At 36.1% G+C, this 20,462-nt stretch overlaps 1 protein-coding gene across 3 annotated transcripts in view; it reads right to left on the reverse strand.

The window, feature by feature from the left end:
* Positions 1 to 2,211: 2,211 nt before the first annotated feature.
* Positions 2,212 to 20,462, reverse strand: part of kif1ca (kinesin family member 1C, a) — a 45,009-nt gene continuing 26,758 nt past the window's right edge. For all 3 annotated transcript variants that reach the window (XM_067406671.1, XM_067406670.1, XM_067406672.1), the window contains 16 exons: positions 20,053 to 20,118; positions 19,798 to 19,876; positions 18,240 to 18,318; positions 18,000 to 18,148; positions 16,509 to 16,669; positions 15,591 to 15,670; positions 14,444 to 14,519; positions 13,906 to 13,985; positions 13,715 to 13,809; positions 12,631 to 12,714; positions 11,621 to 11,801; positions 11,235 to 11,307; positions 10,152 to 10,250; positions 7,711 to 7,881; positions 7,027 to 7,398; positions 2,212 to 5,233 (listed from right to left, as the gene is read on the reverse strand). In XM_067406671.1, coding sequence (XP_067262772.1) covers positions 4,322 to 5,233; positions 7,027 to 7,398; positions 7,711 to 7,881; positions 10,152 to 10,250; positions 11,235 to 11,307; positions 11,621 to 11,801; positions 12,631 to 12,714; positions 13,715 to 13,809; positions 13,906 to 13,985; positions 14,444 to 14,519; positions 15,591 to 15,670; positions 16,509 to 16,669; positions 18,000 to 18,148; positions 18,240 to 18,318; positions 19,798 to 19,876; positions 20,053 to 20,118 — 2,757 coding nt within the window. In that variant the 3' untranslated portion in view covers positions 2,212 to 4,321. The remainder of the gene's footprint in view (positions 5,234 to 7,026; positions 7,399 to 7,710; positions 7,882 to 10,151; positions 10,251 to 11,234; positions 11,308 to 11,620; positions 11,802 to 12,630; positions 12,715 to 13,714; positions 13,810 to 13,905; positions 13,986 to 14,443; positions 14,520 to 15,590; positions 15,671 to 16,508; positions 16,670 to 17,999; positions 18,149 to 18,239; positions 18,319 to 19,797; positions 19,877 to 20,052; positions 20,119 to 20,462) is intronic.

The raw sequence follows: 20,462 nt of genomic DNA on the forward strand, positions 1-20,462 counted from the left end.
ATGTGAACAAATCCAGCATTTTAAAAGTGATTTGACATTTGGATATTCTCTGCCTGAGTGGGTCTTGCAAAAACTGCCCAAAACATGTTAGGGAATAATTTCATCCCATAATCAACAGAATAAGAAAATGAAGTATGAGCCGTACAGTTTTGTCAGACAGTATGAAGCAACTGTGAGAAAAAACATACCAGTGATTTATCTGATGAAACAAACGCAATCCTCGAACCTCTTGCGCATTAGACATTACACTGAGTTCAACAGTATTCAGATACATTTTTGCTCATAAGTAGGGATGCACCGATATGAAAATTTTGGCCGATAACCGATATATTGATCGATAATCTATAAATCTACAACTAAAAAGTTTTTATATAATTTTTGAGAGCCTGATTACAAAAACAAAAATCTCACCATTAAAAGCCATGTCCCAAACACACAATTTTAATGTTCTCATTATTATTTTATATAGATTATATGACAGACTGTGCTACACATGATGAACGTAACTGTATTTTCCTTTTTGAAGTGTTTTCTATCATATTTCAAGCAATTCAAAACCATCATGGTTAACAGTGCGCATCTGAAGTGTCTCAGCTGAAGGAAATAATACATTATTTATCGGCTTTAATATATTGGCCACATTTTCTTACCAGGACAATAACGATATTTAAAACGAACGAACATTAAAACATTAACATTAAAAATATATCGGCCGATACCGATATGGTGGCTGATATATCTTAGATCCCTAATCATGTTAATAAACCCCATGCAGAAACTATATGGTCTTTATTATTGTTCAACAAGCAGCCAGTGATACTAGAGGAAAACACAAGAGGCATTTTTCCCAAAATGATCTGTTTTGGTCCACAGAATGAAGAAATGCATACAACCCTTGTGAAAAATATGTACACTTTAGCAGAGTTTGAATTACAATACTTATTATGAAAATTATATACTTTAAAAGAATATACTTAATGTAATTTTCATTTGTCTTATTCAGATGTTAATTGCAATGAAAATGTATTATAGTTTGAATTTATATTAAATGCAGTTAGCTGAACTTTAGAGTGCTTTTTTTACCAACTTAAGTAGGACTAAAGTACATTTTTACATGTAATTTCGGAATTACTTCTTTTGGTTTTATGGTTAAAGATACTGCTGAATAAGAAACATAGTCATTAATGTGTATTCTCTTTAAGTACACTTAAGTGGCCTTTTATTTCAATAATATTTTCTGCAAGTACAGTTTATTAAAAGTATATACTTTTAAGATTTGAAGTACACTAACCCCCGGGTTCACAAACAAAACTTAAGCTAGCTCTAGACTAAAATGCATGTTTGAGCTGTTTTAACTGAAAGCAACTTGTACTGACAGATCTTAAAATATATCAGTGCTATTGTTTTGTCTCAAGATGCACACCAATAATGTTTTTTTCTAGTGTACATTTATAAAAGATGCTTAATTGAACTAAGGCCTAATCCTGGTTTAGGCTAAGCCCCGTCTGTGAAACCGGGCCTAAAAGTGCAAATTCAATACAATTAAACACACATCTTTTTCCACAAGGGAAGTTTGGAATGACAGGTGAGTACATGATGACAGAATTTACATTTGTTCTTTAAGAACCAAGGGTCATGTACATCTTTAATTGAGTTATTTTGTGTTGTTGAATATATGTAAATATCTCTTACATCAAAGAGAGTCATCAGGATCGTAGTGTACACACAAAAAAATTATATTTTCAAATCCTTCATAAAACAGTGATGAACATACAGTATATCTGAATATCGTAGCAAAAATATATCTGAATATTTTGCTTGTATGCGAGTGTGTAACATCAGATGTGGATGACACAGCTGACCCAGTTCTTTCGCAAAGGGTTGAAAATAGCCATGCGGCAGAAAGCAGAGTGGGTAGATAAATGTGTGCTGGTTTAGTGTAAAATATGTGCCTCATGTCCCACTGAGAGTGGGAGTGTTATGATCATTGCACCAGTGACATAATGTGCTGAATGTGCATTATACAGTACAGTAGCTACAGTACACACACACAATCACAATGCTCCAAAATCACCTAAATAAACAAGTTACAGATTATTGTGCTGAATTTTGTGCCTTTTATAGTAGAGAAAAGCGGTCATCAAGAATGACTGTGTATGAGCATTAGTATGCATTCACACATGCACATTTGTGTATGTAACCTAAATGTTGAATAATCTTGTTTTTACTACTACTGCTTACCTATTTGTATTGTATTTAGGAAACTATACTGAAACAAATACATCACCTGGGACAATTAAGGTAAAATTATTTATTTTTCAGTTTTAGATCATTGTCAGTTGAGAACTTACAAAAGGTCAAAATGGGAATAACAGCATGTCCTAAACGGGTGTTACAAGAATACAGCAAGAATTCAATGGTTGTTATCCATGATTTATTCTTCAACCAAAACTGTCTGATAACAGACCTTAGTCAGTGTAGACACCATATTGAATTTAACATGGATGAAAACAAGATAGAGTTAGGCTTTACATGTGCTGTATAAAGGTCACGTCACTTTCAAAAACTGAAAAATCTTACGGAGTTGTCATCTACTGAAAGTCTTTTGGAAGGATATTTCACCAGCTGAACAATCAGCATCTTAGGATGCAGTATTTGGCTAGTATCACAGAGTCAGACTGTTGACTATCGGTATAAAGTCTGGTCCACTCCGCAGCTTATTCTGGCCAAAAATAAGAATCAAACACCAAAGATTGTTTCGCTGTATGTTAAATGATGCATGAAGCGATAAATATAATAGCACGTCAGATCATTCGGTTTTTATTATACAGCTGCTGTATGTGGAGCGGGATTTGAACTCCGCTCAGGTTGTTTGCATTTCGAACAGCCTTTCGATTGTTGCCAACTCTCATTGAAAATGATTTACTTTGTCGCTTTGCTGCAGCAAAACATTGTCAGTGTGATTGCACCTTAACAGAGAAGAGATCATTAGCCGAGTTTCCATTACAGATTTGCGCAAAACTTTTGCCATATTTTCTAAATGTTGATAATAATGTATTGCGAAATGACAGCGTTTCCATTAACGCACGATAAGTCATTCCAAAAATCATGGCGACGGATGTTAAAGTATATCGCAGCCACTGCACTAGCCATTATTTTTAATCAAAGGAGATTTAGGAGTGTTATCCAAGCTTTAATGGCAAGAAAAGCCCTTTATACTTTGAAGTGGCCACGTATGAGGTGTTTCTGGGTGTTTCTCAATCCATCTGCTTCAAGGTCTTGATAAATTGTGGCATTTCTTTGTTTAGAATCCAGTATTCCCGTAATTATTTGGTCTTTTATGAGTTTAATAAAGAACTCTGTCTCATCTTCTGTCCAAACATACCACCTCATCTTTAAAGAATGATCGTATGCAAGGTGACCTGTAAATGCCAAAAAATAGTTTCCATTGCAGTTTTTGCGAAATTTTCCTTTTTCGAATTGAGTGCAAAAACTTTTTCGCCATATATGGGAGTTTTGCCGAAATTGATGTGTTTCCATTGGCCGTATTTTCAATTTGCAATTTGCGCAATTTGAAGGGTAATGGAAACGCAGCTATTGTCTCTTTATCATAATGTGCCCGATTAGGACAAGGTAACAAAAACAAGAATTTGCCACCTCAACTGTTTGCACTTGTGGTAGGATTATGTATCCCATGTCTTTTCATCCCCTAACAACAGAAGACAATTTCTGAAACACAAGCCCCTCAGGATGCAAGAATAAAAGAACATAAATAAATGAATGGCAAGATAAAAAAAGAAAAACATCAGCTATAAAAAAGGCAGCATCCAAAGCAGTTACAGTATGAGTCTGAGGGCTACTAATTCTCCAAATTCTTTGGCTTTTCAAAAGGCACAATGTAAAATCATCAGATATCCAACAGAACTCTCCAAACAGCTTCATGGGCCATATACAGTACTTCTCAGGCCATAACGTCAATGTTGCAGTGCACTGTGCGACATAAGAAGCTCAATTCTCTTGCAAATACATATGCTTTCAGTTTATAACCTACTTATAGATATATATACATCTGAATAACATGGATATGTGCGCACATAAAATCAGATATTGTAGGTGCAGGTATGAAACTGCAATATGTACATAAAAATTCAGGTGCATAAAATGTTTCGTACAGCATTGTTATTGCACTAGGGATTTTCTCCCTTTCTGGACGCTCCCAGCATCTAAAACCCTTCCACAACAAACCACAACACCGTATATCTGGGTTTCTAAGAGTCCTGTCCAAGAACTATGCAAAAGATCATTGTCTCCACAGATGAAATCAGGTCTCCATCGGGGTGCTATTGCAATCTGGGATAGAAGGTGGATTGGGATTGCCTTCAGACCTCAGTTGGGTCATCTCTGGAGGGTTGTCCTGATTATGAGGGTGCTGGTAGTGGTTGTACTGTGAGTTGGGGTGTTTGTAAAGACCTTGTCTGCTTTGGTTGTAGTTAAAGTGCTGGAATCCATCTTCAGCAGACTGGTCTGAAGCAAAATTGGGATTGTACCAGGAGTAGCGTGCTCTACCTTGCTTGTGCTGCCCTTGGACTGACCCACCGTCTTTGCGCTCAGCGTTCCCAGCCTGCTCGTTGGTTAAATATCCATCGAATGGATTCCGTCCCCGGTTTCGTGGTCGTTGCCTGTTACCCCAGTTACCGTAGCCTCTGTTACCGTGATTGCGCCGTTGTTGGTGATGATTGTGTTGCCATTGGCCCTTGTTTGGCGAGGGAGAGGACTGGAAGGTATGAACCAAATCAGGATTGGAGGACGACTGAGCAGATGGGTCCTTTCCACCTTCTTGGTTTGCAGACGGGCCCCAGATGAAGCCTCTGTGCTGGGGATTATTCTTAAAGGGGAACTGTAACTTCCTCTCTTGAGGTGGCAAAAACCGTCCGGTGCCTGGCAAAAAAGGTCCATTGGGGTTGCGAGGGGTTTGAGAATTTAAAGATGGATTTGAGAATCGAGATGATGCCGTACTAAATGGGTTGTTCTGAGAGTGTCCTAAGGGAGCGGTGTAGAGGGCATTGTTTGGCTGATTGTTGGTTCCTTTGCGGCGTTTAGGGTCGTGGTACTTCTCTGGGTACTGCCAGCGATGACGACCTCGCCGGTACCCAGAATCCTCATCACGTCTGTGGACTTGTGCTGCCTGTTCATCAGCTCTGGCCCCACCAAATTCAATGTCCTCTTCGTCACCCTGAAATAAAAATACTATGAAAATCTTGACATTGGCTTTAAAGGTGCACAAAGTGATTTGTGTCTGTACTTCAGTGTATTTTCTGCTTTCTGTACTTTATCAGAGTTTTAGGAACTAATACTTTACTTCACGACATTACAACGCATAATATCTTACTTTTTACTCCATTGCATTATAAAAAACATATAGAAGCTTGTTTCTATAAAAAAGGTAATTGCAACTTTTGATCTCACAATTCTGACTATTTTTCTAGCAATCACGAGTTTATATCTCACATTTCAGATTTTTTTTTTCTCAGAATTACGTGATATATATTCAGAACTGCATGATATAAAGTCAGAATTGCGAGTTCTAAAGTCAGAGTTGGGAGTTAAGCAAGAAGTGAAAAGTAAAAGTTATCACACTTTAGGGCTCACCGCTCGCACACCGTCTGTGTGTATTGACTCGGTGTTCGCCTCAGTGTTGCTTGCATGCCGCTCACTGGACGAGGTGGAGTCACATGACTACACAGGCGGTAGAATGTTTTTAAGGGGAAAGTGAATTGCGAGTTCTAATGTCAGAATTGCGTGATATAATGTCAGAATTGCGTGATATAATGTCAGAATTGCGAGTTATAAAGTCAGAATCGCAAGATATAAAGTCAGAATTGCGAGTTATAAAGTCAGAATTGTGTGATATAGTGTCAGAATTGCGAGTTATAAAGTCAGAATTGTGAGATATAAAGTCAGAATTGCGAGTTATAAAGTCAGAATTGTGTGATATAGTGTCAGAATTGCGAGTTATAAAGTCAGAATTGTGAGTTATAAAGTCAGAATTGCGAGTTATAAAGTCAGAATTGCGAGTTATAAACTCGCAAACGCATGCTATAATGTGCAATTGTGAGGGAAAAGACACTGTTTTTCTCAGAATTGCAAGTTTATCTCACAATTCTGACTAACTCACAACTGCATGTTATAAACGAACTGCGAGATATAAACCTGCAAATCTGACTTTACAAGATGCAAATGTGAGTTTATATCATGCAATTTTGAGAAAAAAGTCAGAATTGCGAGTTATAGTCAATTGCGAAAAAAAAACAACAACTGCGAGAAAAAAAGTCAGAATTGTGAATTCTGACTTTATAACTCACAATAGCCTTTTTTTCTCATAATTGTAAGATGCAAACTTGCAATTGCAAGAAAAAAAGTCAGAATTGTAAGATTTAATTTTTTATTTAGTGGTGGAAACAAGCTTCTATAAAAACATATTTCTCACTATTTCAAAATCAAGACATGCTCCAAAATATGCTAGTAATGTAAGTGAAAGACAGTGATTAAATCCCTGTTCTCAGTGGTCAAAATAAAAGTCTCGCTTTATCAGCCAAACGCAACACTTATTGGCCAATGCAAATAATAATAAAAAAATAAAAAAATGCCCTTGGCAATATATTGGCTGACCACTACAAGACTACACCTTTAACACAAGTACATGATCATTGATTATTTATTCCACAAGCAAAACTGTCTAATAATAGGATGGTTACAGAGTTTGTTTTTAAATGTCGTTTTGGGACAGGTTTATCGGAAATAATTAATGCCATATTAACACATGAATTCGAATCAATACAGTGACTATTTTTTCTTCAGAAAACTTTCCAGGCAGGCTGGTGCACCGACTCCTGAAAGTTGCGTAAGGCAAGTCAATCAGATTTTCAGCCAGCACTTGCCAGTTTTGTTTGCATCATACAGTTAGTAAATGGACTGGGGAGAAGTGTAGGTACATTTTGCGGCTGTGTCTTGATATACGAGCGTTACCTGAACTTCGACAGGGAATATTTTCTCCATCTTCACCATGCGATCCCTTAGCGATCGTATCTCCTCATCCTTCATATTATTCTGCAACTTCACTTCCTGCAGTATATCAGTCAACTTGTCAATATGAGCCTTGAGATCTCCCATATCGGCCTTTCCTCCCTCATTCCCTCCTCCTCCTCCTGCTGTTCTTTCCTCCCGGTCTCCCTCCTCTTCTCCAATGCCCACAGTCTCACATACGTCCTTCGCCACACTTTTCCAGGTCTCTCTCTCCTGAGGGTCTTTTTGGCCGTATGTCCGACAAAGCTCCTTCATCCTGACAATGGCCAAGGCCTCGATCTCTTGCCGTGTGTGCCTAAAGTCTCCAAGCGCCACCTTAAGAGGAGACATAAAAAGAGATGCTCCTATTAATGTAAACTCCTGCTTATGTAAGGGTCTGAAACATTATACATTAATATACATAGACACATATGGTCGGTGACAAGCCGATTAGATTGGAGCATGCAGTTTTGAGAAAACTTAAAATTTATATTTTAAAGGCTCATCATTATGGTCTAATATTTCTCTGTAATGTACTGTAGAACAATGTTAGCAATACATATAATATTCTTTCTCAGGCCTGAAACAAACCATTTTCAGGTGCCTGCATTTCCCATTTTAGATTTAAAGTTGAACACAATGAGGCACCTCATAGCAGATCTCTTTAACAGCCTGTGTGCGAAGCTCTTCCAAGCTGAGTCTGTGTTTGGACTCCTGGGAGGTAGGTATGCGGCGGCGCTGGGGGATCTGATACACACGTAGTGGCTCCCTCCTCTTCCCACTGCTGGGCAAACCACACTTCTTCACGATAGACTGCATCTGCAAACAATCAGCGAGAACAGAAGACTTAATTTCTGACACTGGACAGGAAGTAAGTGTTCAGAAACAGCTACACACAGTGAAACAGAATGGAACCGAATGCAGTGGTCTCGAGATGAGCTTTTAAAACTCAAACAATTTTAAGGCTGCTTCTCAAAAACACTCAAGATATAAGATTATATAATTTTTTTTTTTAGATAAATGACAGCAAGATGCAATGATTAATTGATTATAATGTAAATTAATTGATTGTAATGTTAATAATGTAATGCCATGTCACCTACCACGGATAGTAGGAAAGTAAAAAAAAAAAAAAAAAACTTTTATAGAAGGTTTTTTTTTAAAGTTTATCTTTGATAACATCTAAAATTGAGTGCAGTCTTCATTAAAAATCATGGGTCCCACTTTATATTAAGTGGCCTTAACTACTATGTACTAACATCAAAAAATAAGTACAATGTACGTATTGGGTTCATATTGAATTGCAAAACACATCTGCTGGTATTGAGGTGGGATATGGGTAAGGTTAGGGACATGTTTGCTGGTATGGGTAGGTTTAAGGGTAGGGGTAAGGTTTAAGGCATGGGTCAACAGTGTAATTATAAATGTAATTACATGCAGGTGTTTTTAAAATATAAGTACAATGTAAAAACATGTATGTACACAATAAGTGCATTGTATCAAATGATTAATTTAAATGCAAGTACACAGTAGTTGAGGTCACTTAATATAAAGTGGGACCAAATTGTGAGATGCAATGAAAAAATTTAGCGATTTATGTTTTATCAAGAATAAAATGCATAATACATAATATTCTAAACATTCTAATAAAAATGTCCTCTCTTTCTTGGTAATATAGCAAAATACTGCATATTTGGTTTGGGAAATGTTATCCTAGAATTATTTAGCCATCATTTAGCCATTTATGTTTTATCAAGAAAAAAATGCATAATACATAATATTCTAAATATTCTAATAAAATTTCCTCTCTTTCTTGGTAATACAGCAAAATGCTGCATATTTATTAGCATAGCATGCAAGGTTTGGGAAATTTTATCCTAAAAATGTAATTTCTTTTTTAATATTCTTACTCTCATGTTGTTCCAAACCTATATAGCTTTCTAGCATGGAACACAAAAGCAGAATTTATGAATATCCTGGCCGTCCTTTTCAATACAATGAAAGTGAATGAAGACTGAAAAATGACAAAAAAAAAAGCATCATAATATATTCTATAAGTGGTTCATGTAACCTGTGTGCAAAATTCCAAAACATGTCTTCTGAAGCCATATAAAAGCTTTGCGACAAAAGCTTTTAGAACAATGATTTAAATAATGTTATAGAGCACGAGTTTGGATTAAAATATAAAATATATATAATACAGTTTATTTAATAAATCGACAACCTAAGCAATTTCAAAACAAGGTTGGTTGTGCATGTGTTAGAGAGAGACAAACCACGTTAAAGGTGGTACAGAGGATGTTTTCGTCGACTGAGTTTTTGAAATGAGCGCATGCGGAAGAACAATCCCCCTCCTTCACAGCTGATTTCAAGTGAACGCCTCCCAAAACTTGTGCACGAGTGTTTGTTTACCACCGGCATTCGCTGTGTTATTAAGCCGGGCACACATTTTACGACTAGCTAAAACATTCAGACTGTGCTCAACATACAGCGATAGTTTCCTGCTCCTGAAGCAAATTTATATACGTTCACATGGAATTTGAACACCGACTGTAATCGCAGACTGAACGCAACTGGCTCTGACTGGACGCGTTTGAGCGCGATCAGTCATAAGTATCAATTTACATTCATAATCGGCCTTACAATCGTTAAGCCGCGCACACACTTAGTGGATTCATTATGTCGGACTCACCGCAGGTAACTCATAATCTGCAGTTGTTACTCTGGTCTCCTGACAAAAACATCGCGTGCGGCGCATGTAGAGTGTGGAAAGTTACGAGAGCACGCAGCCGCGCGTCTCTCACAAGGAACGTCATGGCAGTGATTGACAAGCCAGAGGGCCAATCGTTCACGCGATGATCACGTAAACGATTGGCTGATGTTTTTAAGGCCCTACCTCGTGCACAGATGATGTATATTAATATTATTCCTTTCAGTGCACCTAATAAATAGTGTCTTTTATCAGTTAGTAAAGACAGTTTCAAGTAATATTGCAAAAATGTATAAAACAAAACATCCTCTTTACCACCTTTAACAAGTCAACAGAGTTCAGGATCGTTGTATTGGTGTTACAGTGGTGCGTGTCTGACCTTGTTGGCTGGCAGTTTCTCTCTGAGAGAAGAGATGAGCCTCCAGCTCTCCTCACAGGACCGCTTATCTGAGTCATCTCCACTGTCTGAGTCTGCATACTGCACACAGAGACACAAAGACACATTAGCTTGTTTCTAAAACCTAGTGAGCTGCATTTACTGTAGCTTCTATGGCAACGTGCTAAATGTCACAGGACCTCTTAATGGACTGATTTGGAGTGCTCTACAAACAGTAGCCAGCCATTCTGCACACCGCACACACACACAGCGCTCCTCACACAAAACACACAGGAGACTGGACTCATGATACAGTTTGATGCAAAGCTAGGTCCACATTGAAAATCTGGAATTCAAAGACTAATTTAAAACATGAACACAGTAGAGAGCTGCTTTATTGTGGAAAATGAAGTCTTAATTCTGACTGAAAGCAAAACTGACACTGTTTTTCTAAGTTTAATAACGTAAAGCTGCGTGCTTTTAAGCTATCTATTGTATGAAGTGGTATATAAATAAACATGACTGGAGTGCTGAATAGCAGAGCTGGTGCAAACATATCCACATCACTATGATCAGATGCTTTCTTAACTGCTGTGTTCTCACCGCTGTCATTTTTGTTGTGTGATGCAGCATTTCCCCCTAGCATTTTGAGCACTGTTAAGCAGATTCTCTCTGATTGGCCACTGTGTTCACCTGCTCAACAGATATGCCTGTGATTGGCTACAATGATCAACACTTCAAAAACATGTTGTAAATAGACATCTTTGATGTTTACCAAGCGCTTACACAGATACAAAGAGGAGTGTTTGAAAGCAGGCATCTATCAGCAGATCCATAAAATATCCACTGATAGACGGATCCGCTGATAGATGCCTGCTTTCAAATGCTCCCGTGTGTATCTGTGTAAGTGCTCGGTGAAGAGCATCAAAGATGTCCATTTACAACATGTTTTTGAAGCGTTGATCATTGTAGCCAATCACAGACATATCTGGTATCATCACATTTTTAAAATTTCAGTACCGACTTGGTACCGAAGTCTGTACTTTTGACAACCCTACCCTCTTATCTTAATGTGTGTTTTCTTACCAGTCTCTGCTGTTCCAGTATCTGGTCGGCCTCCTCCTTCTCTTTGCGGTACTGATTCTCCAGATCCTGCAGTCTAAGAGAGAGTGGGTTTGAGAGAGAGAAAACATTAGCAAGGAAACGCCTGCTGAAAAAAAAGAAGCTGAAACCAGGTTTTACATGTTTTTTTGCTGGTCTAGATGGACTACCAACAAATCTTGCTGAGGTTGACCTGTAGACCATTTTGGTCATGACTAGTAGATCACATTGGACCAGCAACAAATCAGACACCTCGTTCCAATAACCAGCTTGATCACACATTTTAATATTCATTTCAGATACATTTTTACAAGGCTATGACCTGAACACAAGACCTTCCATATAGGAACATCTGTTAAATGTGTTTTTACCTCTTCTCCATCTCCTGCTTTATGTCAATGCCTTGTTTCTCCAGCAGTTCTTTCTGTGCGTAGCTCCAGTCCACTGGCTCCCCCTGCTGTTCCTGTGTGGCACTGCGCTCTCTCTCTAGACGGGCCTGCTCAGGGTGGTTAAACCTGAACACATGGTTCTTCCCCATCACTATACGGTTACCTATACAAGCAAAGAACAAACAAGAATGAAAGTTTTCAAGCTATAGTATGTTTTTGTAGGAAGATACATTTTGGGAGTTACATGTTACTAGACTACTATTTCTGCATCACACAGAACTGTGCATAGCATGACAATTGAACAGAATATCCAGATGACCACTGACATTTGCCATAAAGTAAAGTATACAACCAGAGAGCAATGCACTGGTTGCTGTATCCCACAATTCAACTTGACTCTCCTTTCTTGACTCATCAACTGGCAAGCGGCTATGGGAGTGATGGTAAAATTGACATCTCTCTTTCTTCTGACTGGCGTTATCTATTTTTTTCTCCCTCTTTTTGAAAGTTGTGAAAACAATATTGTGGAGTTTTTACTTTTGCTATTTGAGCAAATGGGAACACAAAACACATATTTAATGTAGTCTCTCATTCACTGCTATAAAAGTTTACCCAACTATGATGACTTCTGCTTCTGAAAAAACACAGAAATGTGAAAAGGGTCTATATAAATGCTATATGTTTGTTTGTTGATTGTGTTCCAAATGTGAACGAAACTCTTATGGTTTTGGAACAACACAAGCATGAGTAATTGATGACAGAATTTCCATTTTTGGGTGAACTATCCCTTTAATTGGATTTAAAAATGCAAAATAGCTGCAGTTATTTCCAAATGAAAGTATTTGACATGTTGTCCTGTATAAAAGCATTTTATTTAAAATAATAGGCAGTATGTACTGCAAGGTCTGTAGTGTAGTAAACAATACACTAGTATTCCATTCTGAACCACAGAAATAAAAACACATCAAAAATTGAATTGGAAAAAAGGTCACCTTGCTTGAGTACAACACCATCATTGATGCGTTTGCCATTGACGTACGTTTCTGCTCCAACTAACGGCTCCAAAGTCACCACCACTGCAGACACACACACAGATATTTAGGTTTGAGACTTTCAAACATTAAAAACATAAAAATGGCTTTGTCATGCCCAAAACATCACTTGTTGATGTGGCAAAATACACTGTCTAGAACAAAAAGACAAGCAGAAAATCACTCACTGCTCGACTGAATAACTTTTGTAGCTTTAATAAGGATTAACTATATTTAATTTATCATTTCTGCAGTGCAGACTGTGAAGTGTCTGATAATTTTCTTCAATTTCTGTATATTTTCAACCTGTTAGATCAAATATTTAAAATATGCTGTCCTTATATTGTAATAATTTCACATTTAATCTTCAAATTAATGTAGAAACATAAAAATATATTAAAAACTTTAATGTTAGGTGTGATTAATTACAGAAAAATGTGCGATTAATTAGTTCATTTAATTGTAATCGTTTGACGGCACTAATATATACTACTATATAACTATATGGCTACTTATGTGACAAAACATATTTATGTAATATTTTATTTACATGTAGCCCTACACAACTGTGTTAGCAAGATTTTTTTTTTTTTCATTTTTGTTGAGGTTTTTGAAAGTCTCTTCTGCTCACCAAGATTGCATTTATTTGATCAAAAATACAGTAAAACAGTAATATTGAAAAATTATATTCCAATTTAAAAGAACTGTTTTCTATGTGAATATATTTCAAAATATAATTCATTTCTGTGATCAAAGCTGAATATAAAGTATCATTACTCCAGTCTTCAGTGTCACATGATCCTTCAGAAATCATTCTAATATGCTGATCTGCTGCTCAAGAAATATTTCTTCTTCTTATGTTGAAAACAGTTGTGCTGCTAAATATTTCTGTGGAAACCCTGATTTTCTTCAGAATTCTTTGATGAATAAAAAAATTCAACAGACCAGCATTGATTTTAAATAGAAATCTTTTGTAAAATTATGTCTTTAGTGTCACTTTTGTGCAAATCGGTGAATGTAATGAAAGTCATGTGACTGCTCTCACCCTCATTATTGTCATTGACTTCACTGCAGAAGACGCAATGCAGTTCCTTTATAAACTGACCGCTAAGACGAATATCCACATCCTCCTGACCAACCCTGAAACAAACACACACACACTCACTCAGCCATGAGACATACAGTGCAGTATTTACACAGAAACATCACTCCTTCAAAAACTCACTGCTCACTCACCTAGTGACTCCATCTTTAATATAATAGATCAGACACTCTGACATCAGAGGATCCTCGTTCAGATTCACCAGGTGGGGCGTCTGGGGAGAAAACACATGCTCAATCACCTGGAAGCATTCTGGACCTAATGAGGACACGTTGTGTGCTAGGATAGTTGAGTATGAGTAGAATCATATTTGTATGTTTTAGAGAAACTTTGAGACTCAAGGTGTGGTCACATTAGCAAAATCTCAGTGAAATTTAATCAGCAAAAAGTTCCACTGTCTATCATCAATAGTTTAACTATGTATGAAGCACAGCTCACACAAAAGTCACTTTCAAACCAAGCAGATTTTTGTTAGTCAACGCAGCAAATTTGCTTGACCAACTTGAACCCGTTGTGAAATCAGCATAGGGCGAACTTTTGCCCTCCTGATTGATGAATTCCAATTAAAATGTCCGGATTTCGTCTGAGAAACCATAAATGTGTTCACACCTTTAAAGCTGCATTGACCAAATGTGTATTGTATACAGCATAATTCAATATGACTTGACTCACTCTTTTGGGTGAGAAAACACCCACTGTTCCTCCATCCTCTTTCACAGACACACCCATCTCAGCCAGCAGTGACTCCCTAATGCGTCACAACAAAGAGAAACAGTGAGTTTGACTGAGTTTGGAGTCATCTGACTGATATGCAAAATACACAAAGCACAAGTGATTAGTTGGTCAAGGTGGCATCTAGTGGTGTGGGATATGTATCGTCTACGATATCATAATTATGGTTTTAATGATGTGCAAGCTGACATTTTCGAGTAGGTCATTTGCTTTGCAAAAAACCTATAAAACACCTTGATGCAGCTGTGTGATGCATTGTAATGAAAGCTGTTATAATGCACCCGAAATTCACCCGAGTTTCAAGCAACACATAGCGATGCTTTGTTACTGAGGCCCTGTTTACACTAGTGCATTTTCATTTAAAACTACGTTTTAAAAATAAATAGCAAATGAATTTAATAATTTGTTAATTAACTGTTGTTAATTGTAACCTTTATTATAGTAATGTGCAAGTAAGGGTTCCCTAATAGTTTACAGCTTTATCAGAGATATATTTTTTTATCCTTAAGAAAATTATAATAATAATTTAAAGACAGAGACATAGTTTTAGTAAAACATTGTTTAATAACAATAAAAAAAAAATAAATCATCATATTGTTTTGTTTTTTCACCCTGCATCGAACTGTGACTTCAAAACCTATTTTTGTGTACCATTACACCCCTAGAATTTACTGATTAAATGTAAGAATTTGATATTAAAGATGATGCATACATCTAATAACACTGCTTTGTTTACGATTTATATAGCTGCATCATAGCTCTTTCCTTTATGAAAGATTACTGCCGCATGCTGTATGAAGAGTTATTTCCTATCATACAGGCAGAGAAATTATGTATTAGCTGGCCATTGGCTGTAGTCTTTGCAGCGCATTCAAGCTCAACTTTTCAGCCCAGATGCATGTGACAACACAGTCGGATTTAGTGGCCATTAGTTCTTGATGGTTTGGTGTGTCTGGACATTCACATTCACAGGGTAAAGTTATTTCATAAATGACATCTTAATTTGGTCCATTACAACAAATTATGTTACACTTGTGTACACATTTTGAATACTGCGAACACTTAGTTGGGTTGTGCCTGCTCTTACCTGTCCTGTCGTATCGACTCGGTTTTCCTGAGTTTCTCCTCCCATGTTTCATTCAGCTCTGCAATTATCTTCTCCGTTTCCTGTTAGACATTAACATTGGCTTAGTTGACAATCTTTTGGAGAGTGGTGTAGCAAAATCTCTGAACTGACCAAAACCTATGAAATTACAACTCTGTTATCTACTCTAATACTAAGCTACCAGGGGAGTGAAGAGATCTATAGTGGCTAAATATTAAAGATTATGTGGATATTTGAAACTAATGTTGTTTGGCCAGTATTAAACTAGGATTGATACTTCATGCTGTAAAGTGTAACAACAACGATCATCAGGCCCTTTGTGCCCTTGTTATCATACATATGTACATAAGTTGATTGTTTAGAATATTATGTATATTACATTATGTATTATAAGAGTGTTGTTTAATAAAACCATAAAATTACTTGCTTTGGATACTTTATTTAAACCAATTTTTGTTGTTATATGTATTTTATGTTATTTTAAAGGCTATTGTTCACATAGGTCTATTTTTGTTATCACAAAAATATGATCCGATTACTCGATTAATTGTCAAAATAATTGACCAATTACTCAATTACCAAAATAATCGTTAATGACAGCCCTAGATTAGTTAAATGATAAGTAAAATGCATCTGCATTGTTTTGCATTTTGTGACTTTCAGTCAAATAAAAGAAAAATGTTCGATCATATTTTGTCATTGAAGATTTCTTAAATATAGCATTTCTTTAAAATATTGTCACATTATTGTGAACCCAATAACGTGTATAGTCTCATCTCGTGAGCTTCGTGTATCGTCACACACCTATAAGCTACTGAATTATGAAAATACCTTCCCCAACATGCTGTTGGTGTTCTAGCTTTTGGCTGTTGTTGGTAAGAAAGAGTCTGTCATGTGTACCTTGAGTCTCTCCACGGCCTCCTCTTTACTGATGTGCTCAGTAGGACTAGTGGGTGTCACACCCTCCATTGGTGCATCAGAGGTAGACTGTACATATGAGAGCGAGGGCTGATGGAGCTCACTTGATGGACCACCCAAAGCAAGACGGCCCGTTTCAGACCCTGAGAGAAAAAGAGCATGAGTCTCATTTAATTTCTCAAATGACTGACTGTCTACAGCTAAAAGACACCATGAAATCAAATTAAGAGTTTGTGGCCTTTAGTCCATGTCTGTTAACTTGTAGGCATCCTGTGACCATGCAATCAGATTTCCCTCCCAAATACTCATTACTGTAATGCAAAAAACATCTAATTTCTCTAATGAGGAAAAATAAACTACCATTCATAAGTTTGTTTTTTTTTGTTTTTACTTTTGTTCAGCAAGGATGCATTAAATTGATCAAAAGTGACAGTAAAGACATTTAAAATGTTTAAAAAGATTTATATTTCAATTAAATGAACTTTCTATGAAAAAACGGCTTACCACGGCTTCCAGAAAAATATTAAGCAGTTTTCAACATTGATAATAATCAGAAATGTTACCCGAGCAGCAAATCATCATATTAGAATGATTTCTCAAGGATCATGTGACACTGAAGACTGGAGTAATGATGCTGAAAATTCAGCTTTGATCACAGGAAGAAATTACATTTTAAAATATATTCAATTAGAAAACAGTATTTAAATGGTATTATTTCACAATATTGCCTTTTCTACTGTATTTTTGATCAAATAAACACAGCCTTGGTGAGCAGAAGAGACTTCTTTCAAAAGCAGAAAAATCTTACAGACCCCTTTTTCCAATTAGTGTACATTATTAATTTTTTTTTTTTTTGGCTGATTTTTATGATGTTAAAAAAGTCATTCATTAATTTGAGTAATGAGAATCTAATGAGAACCACAATTGTGAATGAATTTTAAAATCTGGTCCTAAATATAGGTTTAAACCATCTTCAATTTTGCTTTAAAGTCAGCACGGAACCAAAATTGACCATTCTTATTTTTTATGGATATTGCAGTATTTATTAAACTTTATTTATCCACACACATATATATATTTTTTAATATTCACATGTCCTCCTAAACTTTATTCAAAATAACTTCCTCTCCCTACTGCAGCATCTCTTCTCTGATGAGAGGGCGGAACAACCCGTCACTCTCATGAGATCCACCAATAGCAAACCACAATCATCCAATCAATTCCCCATGGACAAAATCAATACCAGCCCTATATTTGTTCTTGTTCCAGAAGCCATTTCACTCGGATAATACTTCACAATAGGGAACAAAAGTCTATTGAATCTTCAATTTCATGCCAACTTTAAATAACTGTATCAGAGTGCATCTCCAAGACACATTACCTATGTTTATACTTATTTTAGCACTGTCCTCGTGTGAACGGACCTCTCTGAGAGCTGTTAATGTCAGATATAAAGAGTATGTGTACATATACCTGAGGCAGTGATGAGGTTGCTGAGTCCCTGAGACAGGAGGAGCTCTTTGAGTCTGTTGACCTCGTCTTTGAGCTCCCGGACGAGACGAGCGTTTGGATCCTCATTTATCACAGCGTTACACTTTATCTGCTTAGCTCTGTCTGCATACCTGCAACAAGACACAGTTCATGAATTTAGATGGTATAAAACAGAAAATGTACCTCAAATTTATTCTTAAAAAGAAAGAACTGTGTTTTTACCTGAGAGTACTGAGTGTTTCTTCATAATTTATATCTGCTGGGCTCAGAGCAGCAATCATGGCCGTGCGAGAGTTTCCACCTTCAAACACAAACACTCAATTAAACATCAGTGTTTAAAGATGTGCTAGCACCAAAGACAAGAGTACACAATTGAACACACTCCTTCATGTTATCATTAAAGTTAAAAATTAATACATTAACAAATTAAATTAAAGCAGTGATATGAAGCTTTCAAGTATTTCTCAATTAAGTAAACAATGTTTTAATTCAAGCAATTATTCAAGTAAACTTAAGACAGTAATAAAATAAATAAATGAAGAGAAGTCATTTGATATTGCTGTTTGATTAATATTAACAAAATAATAGAGCGACAGGTCTATAAGGTCTCATTTTTGCAACTGTTTATACAGTCATTAAAAGTATAGGGTCAGTAAAAAAAATCCAAAAACACAGTAAAAACAGTAATTTTGTGAAATATTACAATTTAAAAATCTTTTTGTTGTTTGAATATATTGTAAAATGTAATTTATTCCTTATTCCTATCAAAGCTGAATTTTCAGCATCATTACTCCAGTCTTCAGTGTCACATGATCCTTCAGAAATCATTCTAATATGCTGATTTGATGCTCAAGAAACATTTCTATTTATTATCACTGTTATAAACAGTTTTTGCTGATTCATAGTTTTGTGGAAACCACGATACACTTTTTTTTCAGGATTCTCTTAGAAAGTTCGAAAGAACAGTATTTAGTTTAAATAGAAATCTTCTGCAACATTATAAATGTCTTTACTGACATTTTTGATCAATTTGAATGCATCCTTGCTGAAAAAAAGTTTTTATTTTCTTAAAAAAAAAAAAAAAGCAACAACTTCAGAACAGTAAAATATTTTGGTTGCAAGGACTTTCAATTTAAATTTTGATCATTTTGATCAATTTTGAATTTCAATTTTGATCTTCATTTGTATTTCAAGTCAATGGTGACAATTTTCATTTTTGGATCAACTATTTAAATATGTCAATTTTCTTTAAAAATTAATTAAAATCTAAATCTTTCACAAGACAAACAGCTGATATCTGCATCTCTGTAAGTTGCTAGAACCCCACATGAAAAATACACAAGATTTACTCATTTTATATTATTTTTCTGTTACTTTTGAATCTTTTGTTGTGTGCTATGCTTGTCTTCAGAATTAAGTTATAGATAAGGGAATGCCTCCAATTCAAGGTTTTTAGCATGCTATAAGACAATGTCTTCCTCTTGACTGATAGAAGAGTAACTTAATGAATAGCTGGATATCAAATAAACTTGTTGTTGTCTTCTAATAGGACATTCCTGGTGAGTTGACAGGGTCTAACAACACATGACTCAAAAGCATCTTATTGGTAGATGAGTTTATTTCAGTGACTCTCTAAATGAAGAGGAAAAAAAAAAAAAAAAAAGAAAAAAAAAAAAAAGGTTCTCGTCAGACCAATTTCCCCCCTGTTGTGAGCAGATCAATAGGAATGTATCGTTTCAATTCACAGCCTGTGAATAGGCCTTTAGACAGCAAGACATACCTAGGTTTTCTCTCAATAACCACGTGAGCACAGAATCCCTGTAGGGAATGAAATCAGAGCGTCTCTTCTTTGAGCCGTGCTGTGGAGGGGAAGTATATTGTTACTCTTGACAATGAACTCAACAATTGAGACAAAACAATAAAAGGCAAGTGAAGAGGAGGAGACGAGAGATGGGAAACAAACAGAACTGAAGCAGCAGTAAGAAACAGAGGAGAGACAGAAAAACTAATGAGCAGAAGAAAAAGAAGTTCTTACCATGTCTGCCAGTGCTGAGATGACTTTACCCAGTGTCGTCAGAGATTTGTTAATATTGGCTCCCTCCTAAAAAACAAAATTATTTTAAAACATCTTTTAATACTTTTAAGATTAAAAGGTTAATTCAACTGAAAGAGTTATTTGTCATAATTTACTCAACAGAATGTCCAAAGGTTTTCTGTACAGATAAGTAACTTGAGATGTAAAGCTCCAAATACTACAAAAAAGCTTGATACATCTGGGTTACATATGACGTGTGTCCAATTTAAGATAAATTCCCTTCCGCTCATATACCGTTTTTTAAGTAATTTAAACATTTATTAAACAAAAGTTATTCAGTCAAGAGAAGTGAGTGATTTCTCTTTGTCTTTTGTAGTTTGATTAACATTAAAAACACAAACAGCAGCAGG

Source organism: Chanodichthys erythropterus, chromosome 13, assembly GCF_024489055.1.
Source record: "Chanodichthys erythropterus isolate Z2021 chromosome 13, ASM2448905v1, whole genome shotgun sequence".
Classification (NCBI taxonomy): domain Eukaryota; kingdom Metazoa; phylum Chordata; class Actinopteri; order Cypriniformes; family Xenocyprididae; genus Chanodichthys; species Chanodichthys erythropterus.